Source organism: Prunus avium, chromosome 3 (assembly GCF_965620075.1).
Source record: "Prunus avium chromosome 3, drPruAviu1.hap1.1, whole genome shotgun sequence".
NCBI lineage: Eukaryota > Viridiplantae > Streptophyta > Magnoliopsida > Rosales > Rosaceae > Prunus > Prunus avium.
In genome coordinates this window covers 3,842,461-3,863,830 of record NC_142286.1, presented here as the reverse complement: position 1 = coordinate 3,863,830, position 21,370 = coordinate 3,842,461, and the positions used below count along the sequence as shown (strand labels likewise).

At 36.2% G+C, this 21,370-nt stretch overlaps 4 protein-coding genes across 7 annotated transcripts; 3 read left to right on the top strand and 1 right to left on the bottom strand.

Annotated features, from left to right (window-relative positions):
• Positions 1 to 5,278: 5,278 nt before the first annotated feature.
• LOC110769886 (calcineurin B-like protein 10) lies at positions 5,279 to 9,167 on the top strand. 2 transcript variants are annotated; one of them, XM_088250259.1, is made up of 9 exons: positions 5,279 to 5,436; positions 5,536 to 5,710; positions 5,811 to 5,893; positions 6,020 to 6,079; positions 6,570 to 6,678; positions 6,775 to 6,827; positions 7,048 to 7,128; positions 7,215 to 7,327; positions 7,527 to 9,167. In XM_088250259.1, the coding sequence occupies exons 1-9, from the start codon at positions 5,365 to 5,367 to the stop codon at positions 7,579 to 7,581; spliced, it is 801 nt and encodes a 266-aa protein (XP_088106385.1). In that variant the 5' UTR covers positions 5,279 to 5,364; the 3' UTR covers positions 7,582 to 9,167. The 2 variants fall into 2 exon arrangements, with proteins under 2 accessions (XP_088106385.1, XP_088106384.1); XM_088250258.1 differs by having other exon boundaries at positions 6,775 to 6,839.
• Positions 7,946 to 8,893, bottom strand: LOC110769884 (PRA1 family protein F2-like). Its single transcript, XM_021973935.2, has one exon. It carries the CDS (start codon positions 8,891 to 8,893, stop codon positions 8,330 to 8,332), a length of 564 nt encoding a protein of 187 aa, XP_021829627.2. The 3' UTR covers positions 7,946 to 8,329.
• A 4,996-nt stretch (positions 9,168 to 14,163) lies between the features above and the next one.
• Positions 14,164 to 17,439, top strand: PLDEPSILON (phospholipase D alpha 4). The gene is made up of 4 exons (XM_021971460.2): positions 14,164 to 14,496; positions 14,618 to 15,181; positions 15,265 to 16,462; positions 16,815 to 17,439. The coding sequence occupies exons 1-4, from the start codon at positions 14,404 to 14,406 to the stop codon at positions 17,258 to 17,260; spliced, it is 2,301 nt and encodes a 766-aa protein (XP_021827152.2). The 5' UTR covers positions 14,164 to 14,403; the 3' UTR covers positions 17,261 to 17,439.
• A 704-nt stretch (positions 17,440 to 18,143) lies between these two features.
• On the top strand, positions 18,144 to 21,168 carry LOC110767807 (calcineurin B-like protein 10). 3 transcript variants are annotated; one of them, XM_088250257.1, is made up of 10 exons: positions 18,144 to 18,292; positions 18,421 to 18,536; positions 18,635 to 18,809; positions 18,911 to 18,953; positions 19,142 to 19,178; positions 19,702 to 19,810; positions 19,907 to 19,971; positions 20,181 to 20,261; positions 20,348 to 20,460; positions 20,711 to 21,168. In XM_088250257.1, the coding sequence occupies exons 2-10, from the start codon at positions 18,465 to 18,467 to the stop codon at positions 20,763 to 20,765; spliced, it is 750 nt and encodes a 249-aa protein (XP_088106383.1). In that variant the 5' UTR covers positions 18,144 to 18,292; positions 18,421 to 18,464; the 3' UTR covers positions 20,766 to 21,168. The 3 variants fall into 3 exon arrangements, with proteins under 3 accessions (XP_088106383.1, XP_088106381.1, XP_088106382.1); XM_088250255.1 differs by having other exon boundaries at positions 18,145 to 18,292; positions 18,911 to 18,993; positions 19,142 to 19,201; XM_088250256.1 differs by having other exon boundaries at positions 18,147 to 18,292; positions 18,911 to 18,993; positions 19,142 to 19,201; positions 19,907 to 19,959.
• Positions 21,169 to 21,370: the final 202 nt, after the last annotated feature.

Here is a 21,370-nt window from a genome sequence, read left to right as displayed (position 1 = left end):
AGAAGATGACCATACACTGTTATTTTATGTAGGCATACGTTTGAGATGGCTTAGCTTTAATTGGTTTGGTTGTTCCAAGTTTTATATGTACACAATCTCACAGTCACTGCAGAGTTGTTTTTCATTTCATGTATTTCTCCGTGGTTTTTTTCCCCCAATATTCTGATTATGGAGATGAAGTAAATATTACTGTGGAGCTTATAGCATGTTTAGTTTATTTTGTGGGCTTAATTGTGTGAGAGATGTCCTTATAATGTCAAACAAACAGTATTGACATCAATCTTTTGAAATAATTGAAATCACACCGTTTATTATTATTATTATTTTTGTTTCTTCCTCCGAGAACAAGCAAAGTGGTTACAAATATGAAAGATTCCGAATAAGTTTTCTTCTTTCAAATTCCGCATGGACCTAGAGTTCTACGGTACCATCCAATGATACTTCACACTGGTGTTGGAAGGACATGTAAAAGGGTTATTGTGCGTTCCATTGTACAAGCTTGAATGGATTTTCTTTTCTGTTGTATTTGGCCCTTCTCTTTTCAAGCATGCCAAAAATCATCTTGGTTTTGTAATATGTGGTTTGTGCCCAATTAATTTACCGTGGATATTGCATTTTTGTACCCAATATTTGATAGCTGCCTTCTTTTGAACGATGATTCATTGAGGGAGAGAATTACTTTCCTTTTGAATATGAATCGATGTGCAACTCCAACTATCATTTGAAAGGTCAACATCAATTCATGGTAATATAAGAATGGATAACAATTGTCGTGTCCGTGATATTTGAATTCAGGATTACTTTGAACGAAGTGGAGACTGTTATTAGACCAAATGCCATGACATACGATATAATAGCAATATTAGGCCAATATACTTACACTATATAGGCAATATTAGAGCAATATAAGGATAATACGATAGTAATAGTATTACAATATACATCCAATAGGGTAGCAATATGCATACACTATCTATACAATACAAAGGCAATATTAAGCAATATACATACAATATAACATCAATATTAAGTGAATCTACATACAATAGACACACATCCATTACAGACTACATTTTACACATGCAAAACAAATCGCCACTGAACCTTAACAATACTATCCCGCGAAGGGAAAACGAAGGCAACAAAAGATCCATGTACTCGGGTGAGATGAACTGAAGCAGCACTCACCCTTACTACAGGTCCATCAAAAGATCCATGTCTTTGTCCTTTCACTTGGGAAACTGTCTTCGGATCAGCCTTCCTCAGTAACAAGCCGTGGACAATTGGCGAAGTCCACTTCAGCTCCTCAATCAGTAGGAGATGACCAAAACAGCTCTCTTCAAACCTTCGTAGCTGTTGCTGACTGAATTTCTCCTTCATGGTACTGATTGCAGTCTTTGTATGGGATATGGACAATGCTTTTCCTTGGAACTTTTCTTCCTCTGCAATCATCAACTTAATTGGAGAAACCATATTTCCTTACACGCCAATATTATAAAAATAATTTCAGTCCGTTGCAATCTAGACAATAACAAGCAATAAACAATTAGCACTTATCAACAACCTATTATAGGATATTAAGTGAAAAATACACAAAAAATACAGAGCATAAACAAAACCCCAGCTATTTACAACTGACCTACTAATTCAACGGCTCAAAGCCATTTAGAAAATTGTCATATCCAAATAAATAGTGTTGGTTATAACTCTTTTATCGGTTACAACTGTTCAGTAAGCCAGTTGAGGTTAGCTGTAACTATAATAAGATGGTGCAATGTAATTGAACAAATCAGAATATCTAATTTCTTAGCACCTCTTATCTCTATAACCACTCTGTCAAAGTTGTGCTCACAATGGGGTCTTCTTGGACACAAATACTAATAACTAGCTACTAGCAATACCAATATCCTATGATCAAAGAGTCGTTGTTCATAATGTATGCATGTTGTTTTTCTATTATAAATCAATTGTTCAAAAATATTGCATTCAAATTCATAATTAAGCTCACATATTTTTTTTTTAAAAACAAAACAAAACAAACTCAGCACTTATCAATAGCCTATTATTATATCATTGTATTCAAAGAGCCTATTACCCTACTATTGTATTCAAACGAGCATTTTTTTACACCAAAAAGCACCTTTTTCTATGCAAAATTGTGTATTTAAGGAGCCTATTGCTCTGCATTTTAAGTTTTTTTGCCACTTTTCAGCATAGCTCATGCACTTATCAAGCCAGCCTGACCAAACAAATACATTATAGAACCATATCATCAGAAGAGAAAATAAGCATGATACAATGGTGTACCTCCACAAAAACCACAGGAATGAAATACCCATTTATTTACTTGAACTACTCTACTATGTTGAATCCAAAGACTTGTAATTGAAATCTGCTTTTATTTCTTAGATATTTAATACATTAACCACACACAAAAAAATCACGTAAACATTATCTTTTACATCACTCTATGCAGGTTTCTTTTATTTGAACAAAACAATTTCTTCACATGCACTTTCTGTCCTCAACGTCTATCACTAGATGCACTCACAACAATAAATGATATTAACCTTGCTATGATTATTCTAAGGAAATGAGAAATTGTTAGGAACAACAGAACCAAGAATATACCATTTTTATGATTGGCACATGAGATGCCAAAAACAAAACATAGCACGAGTTAGGAGCTCACTTACATGCCATCATGCTTTCCCAATGGTTCAAAAAACACATATTGCAAATGAGATAGCTCCTAATGGAATTACACCCTGAAAGAAATCATTATTAAAGACAGACAAACCTTCATACACAACATGGCCCAACCCACCCCCATATAAATCTAAGAAATTTTGTAGGGCATGGGAAAGAAATCACAGGCATATGATTCTCAGTAGCCTTAAGCCTCCTGCTTGCATCTTGGAAAGAAAAAATTAATTGGGAATAGCTCTAAAGGAATCCCTATTTGACCTCTTTCCCTTCCCCCAATCTCATGGTGTAAAATTAATTGGAAACAAAGGGAATGCAAACCTAAAGCATAATGCTCCATCAATGCTTTACTAATTTTAGCATCTAATCGCAGTGTAATCTATAGGTTATTTTCTTTCCTTGTTGTGAAAAACAATGGGCACAGATGCTTTACATGAGTCCACAATAATTAATAAATGCGAAGACCTCTGATCAATATTTTCAACCAGGATAAAGTCAGCAACCAGAAGAAAAAAGATTCTTAGAAACAAACCATCAGACTCTGAGTTTCTGAATATGTCACTAAACGACCACGTGGATTCCCAGTAAGTTTAAGTTTCGTCTGCAAGTAGAAAAATTAATTAGAGCAGTGATCATATATACCAAAAAACACTACATAAGAGACTATACTGAGGGCCTCAGTAAAAGGTAAAGAACAGAGTGAGATTAAATGATGGCAGGGGCTTATCTTTCACTACGACATGATCTTATTACTTACAGGTAACTTTGATACAATGAACATAATCTTTTCATTTTTCACAATATAAAAATATTATGAAAGTTGAAGAGTCAATAACACATTTAAATCCATGCACTGACAGGTACAAACCTGCTGAGGCATTTCAACTTGTGTATTTAAGGAGCCTATTGCTCTGCATTTTAAGTTTTTTTTGCCACTTTTCAGCACAGCTCATGCACTTATCAAACCAGCTTGACCAAACAAATACATTATAGAACCATATCATCAGAAGAGAAAATAAGTATGATACAATGGTGTACCTCCACAAAAACCACAGGAATGAAATACCCATTTATTTACTTTAACACTAACCAAAATCATAGATATGAAACCAATCTCAAAACCATTTCAAATGACCCAAAACAAAAACACATCACCCAATCCTTAGCTAAAATCACAATCACAATAAAGAACAATAAATTAGGGTAATCTCAAGCCCAGACCAGATATCTCATCAATTCCAAAATTTTAAATGAATAAATAAATAAACTTTAACGAATAATTCAAAACGAAAAATTAGAGCAAAAACTATGTATAAGACTTCAAATAAATTTTCATAAGAGAATTGAATCAACTTAGAAATAGAACAAATAACCACAATAACCACACAATACAATGGCAATATAACAGCAATATAACAGCAATACGACGGTAAAATAAGAGGAACACAACAGCAGTATACCAATAACACATCAAAATCACACTATACAGATCTACTACATCAAATGGAAAATCCCAAGTTTCAAGATTCACATATCCAGACCAATCTAAGTGCAATTGGTACAAACCCAGATGACTGAGCATGAATATTCAACAAAACCTAACCCAAAACAATTAAAGCCAAAACGAATTTAACACAAACCCAAATAATCAAAATATAACCCATTTCACATAATCCCACTGATTTTAAGAAAATAACCATCAACACTACCTTTTCGAGGTCGGCAATCCACTAAAGCTTCAAAGTTGCAAGCAGCTATTCAGAAGACATACCTAAAGGGAGGGGTTCGCGATTCCAAACAGAGAGCAAGAGACCGAATAGAGGGAGAAAAAGACATAACGAAGCTAGAGAGAGAAAGAGCTGCGCTATGAGAAAGAGGGCAAAGAGAGAGACAGAGAGTTGCGCTAGAGAGAGAGAGAGCCAAGAGAGACAGAGAGAGTTGTGTTAGACAGAAACCAAAGAGAAAGAGAGCTGTGCCAGAGAGAGAGAGAGCTGAGTGACCTAAGAAAGAACAAACTTTCTGAACTTGTGAAAATTCAGCAATAAGTGGACAATAATTTTATATTTATAGGTGATAGTTGTACAAAAATTGGGGAGCAGTGGTATTTTTAATTGAGATTATAAATTTGATGGCATATACCGCTATTTCCCTTTTTTATTTTTATTTTTTGGGTTCAGAGGATAGAGAGCATACAAAATTGCTGAGTCATGAATAGGCCCATGATCCATATCCACTAGACTAGTCTAGCTTGGCCACGTCTCTATTTGTAATTAGCCACAGAATGGGATATTGCAAATCTACAATGCAACCCAAAAGCTATGCTCTTGAGTTTCTTGGTTAATAATTGTAACCTCTAATTAGTATGTGGGGCCTTTCTAAAGCTTAGCACTTACGTACAATAATTAAAAGATATGACGTGATTGCAAACACCCATGAGTGTAGTTATTTGGAGTATTTACCCCTTCATATGAGGTTTTGGATTCGAGTTCTAATCTATGTATAGTGTGTGTAAATTTAGTATACTATCGCTTATCTCAATTGAAAAGTTCATCACAAAAAAAAAATGAAAAGGAAAGAAAGATATGATGTGACAAAATTGAGCACAAAATATAAACCATAAAACAAAAACTAAAAGTATTACATATTTTATGTGCGCTGATGACGAGCAATGAGAGACCTAGATTGTTTCTCCGTGATCTTCTATTTCGTATGGAGAATTCTGCGTATATGGTACTCTCTCTCTCTCTCTAAGAATTTGTGTTTGTTTGGTTGCCGAGAAAGTGAAAGAGAAAATCTGACTGAATAACTGTGTTGATTTGAATAATTAAGGAGAGTTCGAGCTCGCTGATGCTAGGCGAGAAGCTGTGCGCGGTGTTCAAACCACTGATTGGCCTCGTTGAGGCTTTCATCTTCAGCTTACTTGGTTGCTTCGATCGACAACGGCCTCATCAGCGCTTCTCCTACACTTACGACGACATCGTTCGCCTTGCTGCCAGCTCTCCATGTTTTTCTACTAATTCCTCCTTCATTCATAAATAAAAATGTGTTTTTTTGTTCAATCGATTATTTTTTTTTATTTTAAATTTTGGACTTTTCACTGTCAGTTACTGTAAATGAGGTGGAAACATTGCGCGAATTGTTCAACCAGTTGAGTAGTTCGATTCTTGATGATGGCTTAATTCACAAGGTTATTGGGGCCCTCGTTTATTTCATTTTAAAATATTTTTAAATCTCTTTGACATGGATCATGAAATTTATTTCTTTTCTTCTGGGTTATTTATTTATTAACTTCATTTTAATTTCTCATTTCCAGGAGGAGCTCAGGTTGGCGCTATTCAAAACTCCAGCAGGTGAAAATCTTTTCCTGGATAGGGTGAGTTCATTGAGACCATTTTTTTATTTTTATTTTATTCCAATGATGAAAAAGTAAATCTCTCTCTCTCTATTTGATATGATAATTCAGTTCATCTTGACTGCTTGAATGGGATTCAGGAAATTAGGATTGCCAATGTGAGCAGAGTTGTATGAAATTTCACCCTTCAATGCTATATTTTTATAAATTAAAAACTATATAATGTGACTCTGAGCAATCTAGTTTAGATTAATCTGTTCTATCCAATTGTGGACTATATATGGAACATGATCTTCATGTTATACTGTACTGGTTTTAGCTAGATTTGTTCCTGTTTGTTTCCTATTGGTTTTCTGGCCGGTGTTTTTGTCCGGCTTTGTTTGTACTGTTCTATGCCCTTTTGGGTGATTGCAATGAATTGGAACTTTGACAAAACAAAAAAATGGAACATGAATCTGAACCAACATATTAATCTGTTTTTTCTTCCAATCTATGATGAAATGGAATCTAGGTGTTTGATGTTTTCGACGAAAAGAAAAATGGCGTGATTGAATTCGAGGGGTTTGTCCATGCACTTAGTGTTTTTCATCCATGTGCTCCTCTTGAAGACAAGATTGATTGTAAGAATTCTACAATCCAACTTCAGCTGCTTAATGTTTGGAGGCATTTCATGTTAAAGGACTTTTTTCTTCTTCTCTCTTTTGGGTTTTTTGCAGTCGCATTTAGGTTGTATGATTTGAGACAAACTGGATATATTGAGCGGGAAGAAGTAAGTATCTTGGTGTGTTGCAGACTATGAACAAGTTCTTGCCTGAATGCTTTAGTCATTGAAAACAACAGTAATAAAAAAATATAAAAAAACACCAAAATTAGAAGACTAAGAAGGCAGTTGGGAAGATGCAATGTCTTCACTTTGATTCATTGTAATTTTTCAAACGATTATTTCATCTCTTGTATTACTTCTAAGTAACAGCTGTGGTTGCTTTCAGGTCAGGCAAATGGTAGTTGCCACTTTGTTGGAATCTGGAATACATGTGCCAGATGAAACTCTCGAAGCGATCGTCAATAAGGCAAGAATTACCGATGCTAAAACTTCTTCTGTATGTTTCCCTTATTCTGAAGTTTTACACTCTCAAAGTTCTCTTTCGTTGCTCAGACATTTGCAGATGCTGATTCTGACAAGGATGATGAAATTAGCAAAGACGAATGGAAAGCTTTTGCTCTTCAGCACCCAACACTTCTAAAGAACATGACGCTTCAACATTTAAAGTACTTGCTTACTGCCATTCCTCTGCTTTTAATTCTTCTTAGGTTTTACCGTTGCTTCCAATGATCATTCAGTAATCTTCCTCTGCCATTCCTCTGCTTTCCAGAAAACTGCTTTCATTTGATGTCAATTAGTGTCATGATTGAATCTCTCTTTCTCTTCCGCTCTAAATCTATTCTAATTCTGTTATCGACATGCCAGGGACATCACGACAGTCTTCCCAAGCTTTATTTTCAACACCGAAGTCGAAGACTAATGTTGGCAATGCTATTCCTAAAGTAAGCTTGGATACTGAGGCATAGGTTAGATGATATGGTGCGTTGTGGGATTTTCTGGGTTGTGATTTTTACTGCCTTGACAGTTCCCTCACTTCAACTGGCTTGGGATTGAGAACGTGAAAAGCAGCCCCAAGCTTCAACTCACTTTCAATAAAGCTTCAACTTGGCTATTTGGAGAAAGTTCCAGACTAAATGGCCCAGGCTAAAATAACAACTCCCGATTATCCACTCAACCACACTCCTGAAATTGGATTATAGATAACTACTGGAGAAGTCTAACTTGGCTATTTTGAGCATAAGGAGCAACACTGGAGATACAGTACCTTCTCAATATAAAACAGATTCAACCAATCCCCAGGAAACTTGAAATTATACAAATCAACCTTTGGTACACCACTCCATAGGTTAAAACTTAATACATCATAAAGGGTCCCATGGACTGCAGATAAATATTAAGAACAAAAACAACAAATACAACCCATAGTGCTGAGGGTCTAAGCTCGCAACATTTCCACAATCCATTCTTCTAATTCCAGCCAACTGTTCGTCCATGTTCGGAAAGAAAGTTTTGGTGCTTATCCAAAGACCACTTATCCAGACCAGCCACAAAAATAAGAAGCTGTGGCAGATTGAAAACCATATGGAATCCCATCTAAGATGACTCCTAGTCAAATAACCTACCAATAGAAGGAAAAAAAAAACAAAAAAAAAAAACAGAGAATTGAATTAAGTAGATGAAGATGATGCAGCAGGGGTCGTCAACAAGCCAGAGTTCTCCTCATCCACAAACAAATCATCCGTCTTTCTCAACCCCGCGTGCACAACCACCAACACAACCCCAATCAACAGTGCCACCAAAATATTCACCGTCGCGTGGGTCAAGAACAAGAGCACGATCGTCACCACCGCCAAGACTATCAAAACGACGCGATCGTCCACCGTTTTGCCGAAGAGCACGAGGGGCTCGTCGCGGAGGAAGTAGAGGAAGAGCCAGGCGGCCATCATGATGATGAAGACGATTAGCGAGATCGGGTGCCAGAGGAGGCTGAGAAAGAGGATCAGCAGCACCACCATCGCGTAGTTCATCCGGAAGTAGGCGACGTTCGATCGGATTCGCCCGAAGACCTCGCGGAATGGCGACGGAAAGTTGAAGGATCTGAAGTTGAACATGAGCTTCCATGGCCGGCGAGCGCCGAGGCCGGCCTTGATGCGCTCCTTGGCGCGCGAGATGTACTCGCCGGAGGGGCCCTGCGGAGACGACGAGGTCGGGATCGTGCCGTAGGTGGTCATGGGTTTTGACCGGCGTGGACTGTTAGGAGGAAGTTGAAGATTGAGGAATAACGAATAAGAAGGGGAGGGGACTGGGGAAATGGAAGGAGGTGGATTTGGGGGGAATTAATTATGTGTTGGGGTTGGGAGAGGGTTTTTATAAAGTGTTTGTGAGGTGCATGGTTTTGATTGTATGTGCATGGCACGATGTGGATTGTGATTGGTTGATGTTGATGAAAGTTTGGACAAGTTTTTTGTTATGGGAATCATTTATGGGGTTGTGGCCAATTATTTCTCCTGGATTTTGTCTGGTTTCGGTTGGTTTTTTGTCTATGGAATTGGATTTACTATCGTTATTAATATTGTTTCTGAAACAATAACAAAGAAATATCCAAATGATTAATGCTATCACGAGTGGAAACTGTTTATGAATTGATGCCATCATTAAAATGATATGATCATGATTCAAGATTCTGTTTATTGATACAACTGTTACTTGAGTTTAGATCAATTGGTCATGGCAGTGAGCCTGCGCCTTGTACCCAAGTTCAAATTATATTTCCCATAGATTAATAATGTAATTTAAAGTAATTTATATTACCGCTTGTATTATACAATAAGCTAAAAATTATCTTAAATTCTTACCCGTAAATTAGATTATCGCGTACTTTCCTCTAATTTTTCTTTCTTTTTTCGCGTTAAATAAAAAAATATCTAAGTTATTACACTTATGTAATAAAACGTAACATCTCAAGTTACTTTTGATTGCATCAAGTTACATTAATTAGATCATAATTGATAATTCTAAAATCCTAAAATGAGAAGTTGATGTATCCTTCTTTTGTGAAAGTTGCCCATCGCATGCACGGAGTAAAATTTGAAGAGAGAAAAAAAAAAAAAAAATATTCCCTACGCCCATGATCAAAGGTTTCTCCTGGGTTTAAGGGCGAGATATAAGCAGGAGCATGGGATTATTATACGGTAGCAAGCATTCTGAAACTTCCTTGTAAAATTATGGTATGCTGTGGCAAGGAACAAGGGGGCCCAATCCCTTCAAGAAGGGTTTGGTTGGAGTCTTGTGTGGATTAGACCACATTAAGCTCGGTGGGGACGGCCAACAGAAAGAGACGTATGGGTACCAACGAGGTTGAGGTTGAACCTCATTGCCACGTGGCATCCTGGAAGCAACGAGAAAAAAGGGCTGTCAAACTTTATCTATTGTACCGAAAAGATATAGGCGCTTTTCTATAGCGCACGTGGCATGATGTTAGTGGAGGGAAGTTGGTTCGTTGGCTGGCAGCTCGACCGAGTGAGGAGGCGCACGTCGGTAGAATGAGGATCTTGTAAGTAAAAGTCGGCCGCATCGGATAATTGCTCACGTCAGGTCAAACTGGAAAGTGCCACGGCAAGACAGCATGTAATGGGGTCTGGTCTATTATGAGAGAGCATGTGAAATGCTGAAAATGTTGATGGTGGTGGAGAAATCTATGTTACATCTTATTGTCAGGCTTGTAATGGAAACATATGCGATAATGGAATGTTGCCCCCCTAAACAATGTTTGGATTTTGAAAATGTGGTGTAGATCAGTTCATTAGAGTAGTGTGTCTGTTCTTCTTTTTGCACATGCGACGTAAACCAATTGATTAGAGCAGTATGCATGTTCTTTTTGCACTGCGGTGTAAACCAGTTGATTAGAGCAACGTGCATGTTCTTTAACATTCAAGAATGATTCTCTTCGTTGTAAATTAGAGTAGTTTGAATTATTGCTTGTGTTTATGTTCCTATGCTTTTGTTAGGGGATTAAGAAAAATGATCAATTTAATCTAGGTAGTTTGTATGCTTTTTTAAATTAGGTTCAGGTAGTTTTAATTTTTCAGAGTCAAAGACAAATTGCATAATTTGTGAAATTAATTTGACGAAACCTAACTATAAATACCTGATTGAAAAAGATTTCAAGCTCGTTTGGTTTGCTTCTCTAGGAAATACTTCTGCTCATAATCGTTTTTAGCAAAAATGATTTTATTCTTAACATGTTCAAATTTTTATAAGAAATCGAAATGCTTCCTGAAAAAGCACTTGGGAGTGCTTCCTAAAAAAGCATATAGCAATGCTTATCCAAAAAACGCTTCTATGACTCATAAGCATTTCTAAACTTTTTTGCCAAACGCTGTCAGCCGCATTCTTGGTTGTCACAAGTAGCCTAATTATAAAACCCCAATGAAAAAAAAATCACAAGTAGCTAATGAAAAAAAGCAACCAAATTACAAGGGTCAAATTGGCCATTTGGCTAAGAAATATATAGGATGGTTAATGATAGTAGGTTCAAGTCTTCAAGGGAAACAAAATCAAAAGTACGAAAGGGGAAAAACAAAACAATTTTAAGAGTAATACTAAACTTTTGTCCAATTTGCTAATTACATTGTTGACCGTGGTGGTGGTGGTGCGGTTGGGTTTGGGGTTAGTTCGAGGTCAGCGAGGGTTGGGGAAGAGAGAGAGAGAGAGAAAGGGCTTGCTGGTGGAATTTTTTTTCTTTTTGACTTTTAAAAATCGTACTTTAATAGTTTTTTGAAAGAGTTTTTTATTACTTTTTTGGTTACCTTTATTTTTGAACTGAAATGCCCCTTAACAACTAACGATAGTTACTCTATTTTGACATAAATTGAGGATGGTACTTAAATTGCTTAAATTGAAAATTACAATGACACAAGTGATCAAATTGAAACGACAAAGACAAAAGTGATAAAAATGGCAAATTATAAGAACCAAGAACGGCTTTTTGCCTTTATGTTTTAGAAGATGAAATTTGATTATTAGATTTTTAAATAATTTTTTTATATTAGTTGGATACCTCATAATTGGATTTTGAACTTCTCACTTTATCAGACCAAAAAAAAAACACTTCTCACTTTAGAGAGAGATGTAAACATCATTGAATGAGTTGCCCATTGCTTGAAAAGGAAAGAAGCTGCCTTTTCATGCTCTAGTTTCTCCATTTGTCAAATCACAAGTCCTTTTCCCTATAATTAACCAACATTTATGCTGCCTTTTATCCTCATTTCCAAGTGGTAATTTCTCTTTCAGGTATTAAGAAAAAACAAAAAAAAAAGTTTGACTTGTAAGGTTATAAGATCACTCGAGGATCTTCTTTGTAATTGTACTTTAATACATTCTTCTTTATTATTATTATTTTTAATAATCAATCGAGATTTTAATAAATTTTTAAGAATTATGAAATTCAAGGGGATTCAGTTCAGACTTTTATAGAGCAACTAAAAATCTATGTATATTTAATCATGTTTTCTAAAAAGTAAAAAAAGTCATTAACTTTGGAGAAATTTATAAAGTTGTGGATTTTTAGATTGGGGTGTATAAATATCATAGGTCGTACAAATTACAAGTTTTGAAGTGTTCATTCTGCTTAATTGTGAGCTGAAGGTAAAATACTCTATATATATATAGCTCTACATGCTGCTTTTCTCTTCTCATCATATCTGTTTGTCCTTAACTATTGTTTTGGTATAGGTGTTGAACTTTTTTCTGGTTTGTTGATGGACTTTGTTGTTTAGGTTTGAACTTTTTTGGTTCTTCTCGTAGCATCACATTTGAACCATGTTACGGCCATTTCAATTATTAGTTATTTCTTATGTTATGTTTTTTCCTAGACTATTGATCATGTAATTTAAAACAATTTCTTAATTTTTTTTTTATATCTGTAATGTTTAAATAACATATTTATTTTGTAAAATGCATTTTATTTAATTTTTTTTATAAAAATAACGAGTGGTTAATGGGTATATCCAGTAGTTACTATAATTAGATTTCTTAACCAAACTTATGTTACACGCTATTTTTGAAGGTTGTGCTAGGGTTGGATTTTCCACCCATTAGCTTAGAGATCCGATCTGTCATGATCTGTTTGACTTTTATTTTAAGTATGACATCTCATCTAAAATATATCAACAAGTAGAGGATCCGGATCCACTAGCTTAGGGGGTCATGTTGGGGTTGATTTAATTTTCACATAATGTGAAATAAACTCGCAAAAAACACAACCGATCGACATGTCGACTTTCAAACTTTATAAAAGTTCTCTAACAAACTTCATTAAACTCTACATAATTCAATCGAAGTCTATGTGTTGTGAATTGGAATAAAAATTCATGAAATCACCAAGACCCTTTAAATTTTATTAAAAATTCATGCAATATATTTTAGCTTTCAATATTGATTTCTTAAAAATTATGTCAAATTTCAGAGTGTCAAATAGCACATCATTTGAGCACGTAGAGAGTTATATTTTGCCATGCCAACCAAACAACACACTAGCTAAAGTTGAACCTCGATGACAACATTTCTAGCTCCGTCACTAGTTGTAAAGATAGCTTTGTAAACATACTATTCTTTTTCAAGAAAAAAAAAAATGAATTTATTGTAATGATGCTTAAAATTTGCTTATTCATCATGCTCTTCTCTTAATACATGAAAGTTGCCTCAAGGATGTTGCATGGAAAATACTATGAATCAATATATACCTTAAGTTTTTGTGTTTACTATTTTGTCCAAATTTGTTAAAAAAGTTCCCTTTCTGATTCATACTCTGCATTTAAATTTGATATATCGCATATCTTCTCTTTCATTTTCCCCTAGAAGGACATGTGAATTGTTTTTTAATGTCAAATCCACTTCCATTGCCCAAGGACTTCCTGTTTGAAACCCATTTAGTTAGCTTTTGTAGAAAACTTTTCATGTTTCTTGATGTTCTTTCTCTTTTGGGTTTCTATTTGTAACGTTTGACATTAAAACGTATAACGTGTCTTAAGTCATTTTCTATGATCTCACGTCTCCCCTCCCCACACATCATCCTCCAAACCAAGATCCTTAAACATAAAGTTACCCTTGACTTTAATTTTTATATATATATAATTTTGACTTGCTCAATTATTACATCACTAATGATTAGGTCGTGTACATAGATCTCCAATTTTGCAGGGGAATCTACACAGAAGACAATGGCTCCAATGGTTTCAAATAGACAAATTTTGTTTGGTAAAATACAACTGGATGAGGCTTGCCAATTAGGCGGTGTTGGGCAACCCAGAAATGTATTAAAATTTAATGACTTTTAAAGTTTGGCAAAATTTTGTTTAAGCAAGTTCTTAATTCGGGTTGTCTAGTTCATCGATGACGCGGTCAGCTAATTCTTAGATGTGTCTCAAATTTATTATAATCCCTTTGGAACACCAGAAAAATGGGACACTATGAAATCTGGTTTTTGGCCCAAGAAAGGAAATGTGTTAGTTTGAGTTTAAGATACTTCAACTTGACGTAAAAACTTGTGATGGAGTTGAAGGTTGCCTCTAAGACTGGACATTGAAGGTTTCACAAGTTTTTCCTACTGCCGCCAACCTTATCATTTGCATTCAAAGTTTCCCTTTCCATCTTCTATATTGCAAAATAAAACTTACCTAATTGACCCATCTCAATCTCTCTCTCCCTCTCTCTGTGGTCGGATTGTTTGAAGGCTAAAGCTATGGAGCGAAAAGTACATGACTTTCTACATGGAACACTTGAAGCTACCATTTTCCATGCCACACCCTACACACCACCACCTTTCCCCTTCAATGTAAGTACTAATTAAGATTATGGCATTAGCCAAATTTGATTTTGTAGCTTATTTTGATTGTTGTCTTATAGATTTTGGTTTTTGTTGGAACGAAAACTTGTGTGGAAATTCTGTTCTGCAGTGTATTTTTGGAACTGGGAAGCCTGCATATGTGACCATCAAGATAGACAACAAGAAAGTAGCAAGGACAACCCATGAACGCGACCGTGTTTGGAACCAAACCTTTCGAATCCTCTGTGCTCATCCGTCTGATTCGACGATTACCATTACCATGAAAACGAAATGTTCCATCTTGGGAAAATTTCAAATGCAGGCACATGAGATACTGAATGAAGCAAGTTTTGTCAACAGCTTCCTCCCTCTGGTGATCGAAAATGGGAAGCCAAATCCAGAGCTCAAGCTCCGGTTCATGTTATGGTTTAAGCCGGCACAATTAGAACCCACTTGGGGACAGATGACTGCTGATAATGGTCAATTCCAGGGGCTAAGGAATGCAACATTTCCACAAAGATCCAATAGTCATGTCACGCTTTATCAGGATGCTCACCATTGCTCAACTTTCAAGCCTTCTTCGGAGCTTTGTGGGACTCCAAGAAGACTATGGGAGGATGTGTACAAAGCCATTGAGGGGGCAAAGAATTTGATTTACATTGCAGGCTGGTCTTTCAATCCTAAGATGGTTCTGGTAAATGGAAGTGCAACACAATTTCCTAGCTAGAAATTAATACTCCTAATTTTGTTTTTGGAACTTAATATGCTCTTAAGCAGGTCAGGGATCCTCAAACAGACATCCCGCATGCGGGAGGAGTGAAGCTCGGTGAATTACTAAAGCAGAAGGCTGAGGAAGGTGTGGCAGTGAGAATAATGCTTTGGGATGATGAAACATCCTTACCAATTATCAAGAACAAAGGAATAATGAGAACTCATGATGAAGATGCATTTTACTACTTTGCACACACCAAAGTAGTATGCAGATTGTGCCCTAGATTGCACAAGAAGTTTCCCACAATCTTCTCCCACCATCAGAAAACCATAACTGTGGACACCAAATCCAGCACCAGTGCAAGTGACAGAGAAATTATGAGCTTCATTGGGGGCCTAGATCTTTGTGATGGGCGCTATGACACAGAGCAACATTCATTATTTCACACACTCAACACAGAATCTCACTGTTCTGATTTCTACCAGACCAACATATCTGGGGCTAGCCTACAGAAAGGAGGGCCAAGAACTCCATGGCACGATGCTCACGCTTGTGTAACCGGTGAGGCTGCTTGGGATGTACTAACGAATTTCGAGCAGCGGTGGGCTAAGCAATGTGATCCTTCTGTCTTGGTCCCTTCAAGCACCTTAACAAGTCTCATTCAGCAGACTTATGCAAGCAAACCAACATCTGAGAGGGGTTGGAATGTCCAAGTTCTTAGATCAATAGACCATGTTTCAGCAAGCCAACTGTTTCGAAACTTAACCGTGGAGCAAAGCATCCATGAAGCTTATGTCGAGGCAATCAGGCGTGCCGATAAGTTTCTGTACATTGAGAACCAGTATTTCATTGGAGGGTGCCGTTTGTGGGAGAAAGATCAGAACTGTGGTTGCAGAAATTTGATCCCCATTGAGATTGCTCTCAAAGTGGTCAATAAGATAAAAGCAAAGGAGAGATTTGCAGTGTACATAGTGATACCAATGTGGCCAGAAGGCTTACCTGAGAGTGAATCTGTTCAAGACATACTTCATTGGACCAGAGAGACAATGTCAATGATGTATAGGTTGATTGGAGAAGCCATAAAAGAAAGTGGGGTTGAAGGGCACCCTAGAGACTATTTGAACTTCTATTGCCTTGCCAACAGAGAAGTAGAGAGCCAAGGAGATTTTATTCCTCCACATTCTCCTCACCCTGCAACACAGTACTGGAATGCACAGAAGCATAGGAGGTTCATGGTGTATGTCCACTCCAAGCTCATGATAGGTATGTATGCGGATCTCAATAATTGTTTAACAATAAAATTACTTTTACTGTATTTATGAGCTAACCGCATATCTTCTATAAGTGAAATCTACTTTCGTGGATAAATTTCGCCCTCTTGCTTATGTGAGAAATATAGTCGGTAATGTGATCAATAAATATGGTACATGTAGATGTAGCATTATTTATTACTTATTATTTGATTTGGATTCTCGTTTCTTCTTTTATTTTCATTTTCGGCAATTAAAGTAGAGTAATGCTAAAAGTAGAACATTGTGGTACATTTAAACATGTGATCTAGATGGTTTTATTATTAAAGTAACTTCTCATTCTTTTGGTGCCTACTTTGTTTTAGTGGACGATGCATACCTTATCATAGGATCTGCAAACATAAACCAAAGATCGATGGACGGTCATCGAGACACCGAGATCGCAATAGGATGCTATCAGTCGAAAAATGGTGACGACAAGACGATGATGAGAGCAGGAGGGGACATTGAAGCGTACCGGATGTCATTATGGTATGAACACACTGGCCGTGCCAAAGAATTGTTCAAGCAGCCCGAAAGCTTAGAATGCGTGCAAACGCTGAGTTTAATAGGAGATCAAATGTGGAAAACCTACAGCGGTGAAGAAGTGGTCGACATGGAAGGTGTTCACCTTGTGACATACCCCGTGAATGTAACAGAGGAAGGTCATGTTGAAGATCTTGCGGAGGGTAGTGGTGGTCTTTTTCCAGATACAAAGTCTGTGGTGAAGGGCAAGAGATCAAAAGTGATACCACCAATGTTTACTACCTAGTTTTTATTTTTTATTTTTGGCGAGAAATAAGAATTCCATTACATAAACAGGGAAAATTACTACCTAGTTAATTAGTCATTTTTTGACTAATTATTAATGTTACTCTGACTTGATATATTTGAATATTAACTATTTTTTATTTTACAAAAAATAAGAAAAAATATTATTCATTGTTTTCATTTGACAAATTTAATTGCGTGAATGGGTCGATCATCGATGTAAAGATTAAAGACTTTATTTATATGTCAATAATTGTTGCTTCTGCTCACCCCCACCTCCTTTAAGAATAAATAATAGTTACAAGTTTATACTTTTTGTACAAGTGATTAGAAGAACCAACTTTTCACAACCCAAACTCTTTTTTTTTTTTTCCCAAAAAAAAGCAACAAAAATTTGTAAGTGCACCCAATCACATTCAAAAATTACTTTGATTAGAAACCCAATTTTGTTGAGTTATGAAGTTTTGAATGTTGAACCCAACTCAAGTTTATAGGCTTGAGTTATGGATTATAGAACAAAAAACATAGTGGACCGGAGCCTCTGAATAATTGTGGGGATTTTTTTCTTTTTCTTTTTCGGGTTCAGAGGGTAGAGAGGATAGAGAGGATAGAGAGCACACAAAATTGCTGAGTCATGAATAGGCCATATGATCCATATCCACTACACTAGTCTAGCTTGGCCACGTCTCTATTTGTAATTGGCCAAACAATGGGAAATTGCAAATCTACAATGTAACCCAAAAGCAACGCTCTTCAGTTTTTTGGTTAATAATTGTAACCTCTCGTATTCTCTCGACTTCTCTATTTCATAAATTTTCTTATTACGATTAATTATATTGACTTTCTTTTTTATGAAATTACAATAGTCATATTAAACCAAACTATTAATGATTGAAGAATTAATTAATTCGACTGGTTTTAAAACAAATATAAATAAGTTCAGTTTTAAAAACAAAATATAAATAAGTAAATTCCCTTTCTTTTCAGATTTCTGAAGTTAGCGGTAAACTCAACTCTCTTTCTGAAGTTAGCGGTGAACTCAACTCTCTCTCTCTCTCTCTCTCTCTCTCTCTCTCTCTGAAGTTAGCGTGTTAAACTCAACTCTCTCTCTCTCTCTGAAGTTAGCGGTAAACTAAACTCTCTCTCCCTCTCTCTGCGCAGAAGCCTTCGAGAGCAAATTGAGATTCGATTTGGTCCAAACGCTGATGACAAGCAATGAGAGACCTAGATTGTTTCTCCGTGATCTTCTATTTCGTATAGAGAATTCTGCGTATATGGTACTCTCTCTCTAAAAATTTGTGTTTGTTTGGTTGCCGAGAAAGTAAAAGAGAAAATTTGACTGAATAACTGTGTAACGTTGATTTGAATAATTAAGGAGAGTTCGAGCTCGCTGATGCTAGGCGAGAAGCTGTGCGCGGTGTTCAAACCACTGATTGGCCTCGTTGAGGCTTTCATCTTCAGCTTACTTGGTTGCTTCGATCGACAACGGCCTCATCAGCGCTTCTCCTACACTTACGACGACATCGTTCGCCTTGCTGCCAGCTCTCCATGTTTTTCTACTAATTCTTCTTTCATTCATAAATAAAAATGTGTTTTTTTGTTCAGTCGATTAATTTTTTTTTATTTTAAATTTTTTACTTTTCACTGTCAGTTACTGTAAATGAGGTGGAAGCATTGCGCGAATTGTTCAACCAGTTGAGTAGTTCGATTCTTGATGATGGCTTAATTCACAAGGTTAATCAATTTATGCACGTGTTTGTATTGGGGCCCTCGTTTATTTCATTTTTAAATCTTTTTAATCTCTTTGACATGGATCATGAAATTTATTTCTTTTCTTCTGGGTTATTTATTTATTAACTTCATTTTAATTTCTCATTTCCAGGAGGAGCTCAGGTTGGCGCTATTCAAAACTCCAGCAGGTGAAAATCTTTTCCTGGATAGGGTGAGTTCATTGAGACCATTTTTTTATTTTTATTTTATTCCAATGATGAAAAAGTAAATCTCTCTCTATTTGATATGATATTCAGTTCATCTTGACTGCTTGAATGGGATTTAGGAAATTAGGATTGCCAATGTGAGCATGTATTAGTGATATTATTTAGCTTCAATAGCAGAGTTGTATGAATTTTTATAAATTAAAATCTACATAATGTGACTCTGAGCCCTCTAGTTTAAATTAATCTGTTCTATTACATTGGTGACTATATATGGAACATGATCTTCATGCTAAACTGTACTGGTTTTAGCTAAATTTGTTCATGTTTGTTTCCTATTGGTTTTTTGACAGGCGTTTTTGTCCGGCTTTGTTTGTAATGTTCTCTGCCCTTTTGGGTGATTGCAATGAATTGGAACTTCGACCAAAAAATAAAGAAAAACGAACATGAATCTGAACCAACATATTAATCTGTTTTTTCTTCCAATCTATGACGGAATGGAATCTAGGTGTTTGATGTTTTCGACGAAAAGAAAAATGGTGTGATTGAATTCGAGGGGTTTGTCCATGCACTTAGTGTTTTTCATCCATGTGCTCCTCTTGAAGACAAGATTGATTGTAAGAATTCTACAATCCAACTTCAGCTGCTTAAAGTTTGGAGGCATTTCATGTTAAAGGATTTTTTTCTTCTTCTCTCTTTTGGGTTTTTTGCAGTCGCATTTAGGTTGTATGATTTGAGACAAACTGGATATATTGAGCGGGAAGAAGTAAGTATCTTGGTGTGTTGCACACTATGAACAAGTTCTTGCCTGAATGCTTTAGTCATTGAAAACAACAGTAATAAAAAAATAAAATAAAAACACCAAAATTAGAAGACTAAGAAGGCAGTTGGGAAGATGCAATGTCTTCACTTTGATTCATTGTAATTTTTCAAACGATTATTTCATCTCTTGTATTACTTCTAAGTAACAGCTGTGGTTGCTTTCAGGTCAGGCAAATGGTAGTTGCCACTTTGTTGGAATCTGGAATACATGTGCCAGATGAAACTCTCGAAGCGATCGTCAATAAGGCAAGAATTACCGATGCTAAAACTTCTTCTGTATGTTTCCCTTATTCTGAAGTTTTACACTCTCAAAGTTCTCTTTCGTTGCTCAGACATTTGCAGATGCTGATTCTGACAAGGATGATAAAATTAGCAAAGACGAATGGAAAGCTTTTGCTCTTCAGCACCCAACACTTCTAAAGAACATGACGCTTCAACATTTAAAGTACTTGCTTACTGCCATTCCTCTGCTTTTAATTCTTCTTAGGTTTTACCATTGCTTCCAATGACCATTCAGTAATCTTCCTCTGCCGTTCTAAGAGTTGCTTATCAAAAGAAATAAAAAATAAAATTAGTTTCCTAAGATTTCCTTTTTATTTTTCAATGCTTCTATCAACCTATTATTTAGTGTCATGATTGAATCTCTCTTTCTCTTCCTCTCTAAATCTATTCTAATTCTGTTATCGACATGCCAGGGACATCACGACAGTCTTCCCGAGCTTTATTTTCAACACCGAAGTCGAAGACTAATGTTGGCAATGCTATTCCTAAAGTAAGCTTGGATGCTGAGGCATAGGTTAGATGATATGGTGCGTTGTGGGATTTTCTGGCTTGTGATTTTTACTGCCTTGAAAGTTCCCTCACTTCAACTGGCTTGGGATTGAGAAAGTGAAAAGCAGCCCCAGCCTCAACCTCATCAAGAACCTCGTTTGGAAATGGCAGCACACCACGTCCCTTTCCGTCATCAAAATCAGTTTCAATTCTTCGGCCAGTCCAGTACTCTGCAGTGTCCTGAAAATTAGATCTGGCTGGCCCAGACTGGTCGAATTAAGTTCACCAAGAACAAGTACTATAATTATGTACAGTAATTGAAAAGAACATTTGACCCAAAAAATATATATATATATAAAAAAGTAATTGAAAAGAACATAAATTATTAGTGCGTACGAAAGTTACATTTTAATAATTTTTGCTCATTCTTTTATTTGCACTTTCAAATGAAGCAAAAAGAGATGAGAATCCTCTCTTCAAGTTTGAATGAGGGGATGGTGTAACCTTATAAATTAATTTAAGACTCGAAAAATGAGAAATGAGAAGCAAATACTGATGATACAGAAGAAAACCAATGGGTCCTT

Bases quoted from the DNA above. Each gene is read 5' to 3' on its own strand.
- PLDEPSILON (XM_021971460.2), top strand. From the start codon at position 14,404: ATGGAGCGAAAAGTACATGACTTTCTACATGGAACACTTGAAGCTACC. The intron at 14,497-14,617 runs GTAAGTACTAAT...TCTGTTCTGCAG, and splicing joins CACCACCTTTCCCCTTCAAT to TGTATTTTTGGAACTGGGAA. The intron at 15,182-15,264 runs GTAAATGGAAGT...GCTCTTAAGCAG, and splicing joins TCAATCCTAAGATGGTTCTG to GTCAGGGATCCTCAAACAGA.
- LOC110769884 (XM_021973935.2), bottom strand. From the start codon at position 8,893: ATGACCACCTACGGCACGATCCCGACCTCGTCGTCTCCGCAGGGCCCC.
- LOC110767807 (XM_088250255.1), top strand. From the start codon at position 18,465: ATGACAAGCAATGAGAGACCTAGATTGTTTCTCCGTGATCTTCTATTT. The intron at 19,811-19,906 runs GTAAGAATTCTA...GGTTTTTTGCAG, and splicing joins TCTTGAAGACAAGATTGATT to TCGCATTTAGGTTGTATGAT. The intron at 20,262-20,347 runs GCAAGAATTACC...TTCGTTGCTCAG, and splicing joins TCGAAGCGATCGTCAATAAG to ACATTTGCAGATGCTGATTC.
- LOC110769886 (XM_088250258.1), top strand. From the start codon at position 5,365: ATGACGAGCAATGAGAGACCTAGATTGTTTCTCCGTGATCTTCTATTT. The intron at 5,437-5,535 runs GTACTCTCTCTC...TGAATAATTAAG, and splicing joins TGGAGAATTCTGCGTATATG to GAGAGTTCGAGCTCGCTGAT. The intron at 5,894-6,019 runs GTTATTGGGGCC...TCTCATTTCCAG, and splicing joins ATGATGGCTTAATTCACAAG to GAGGAGCTCAGGTTGGCGCT.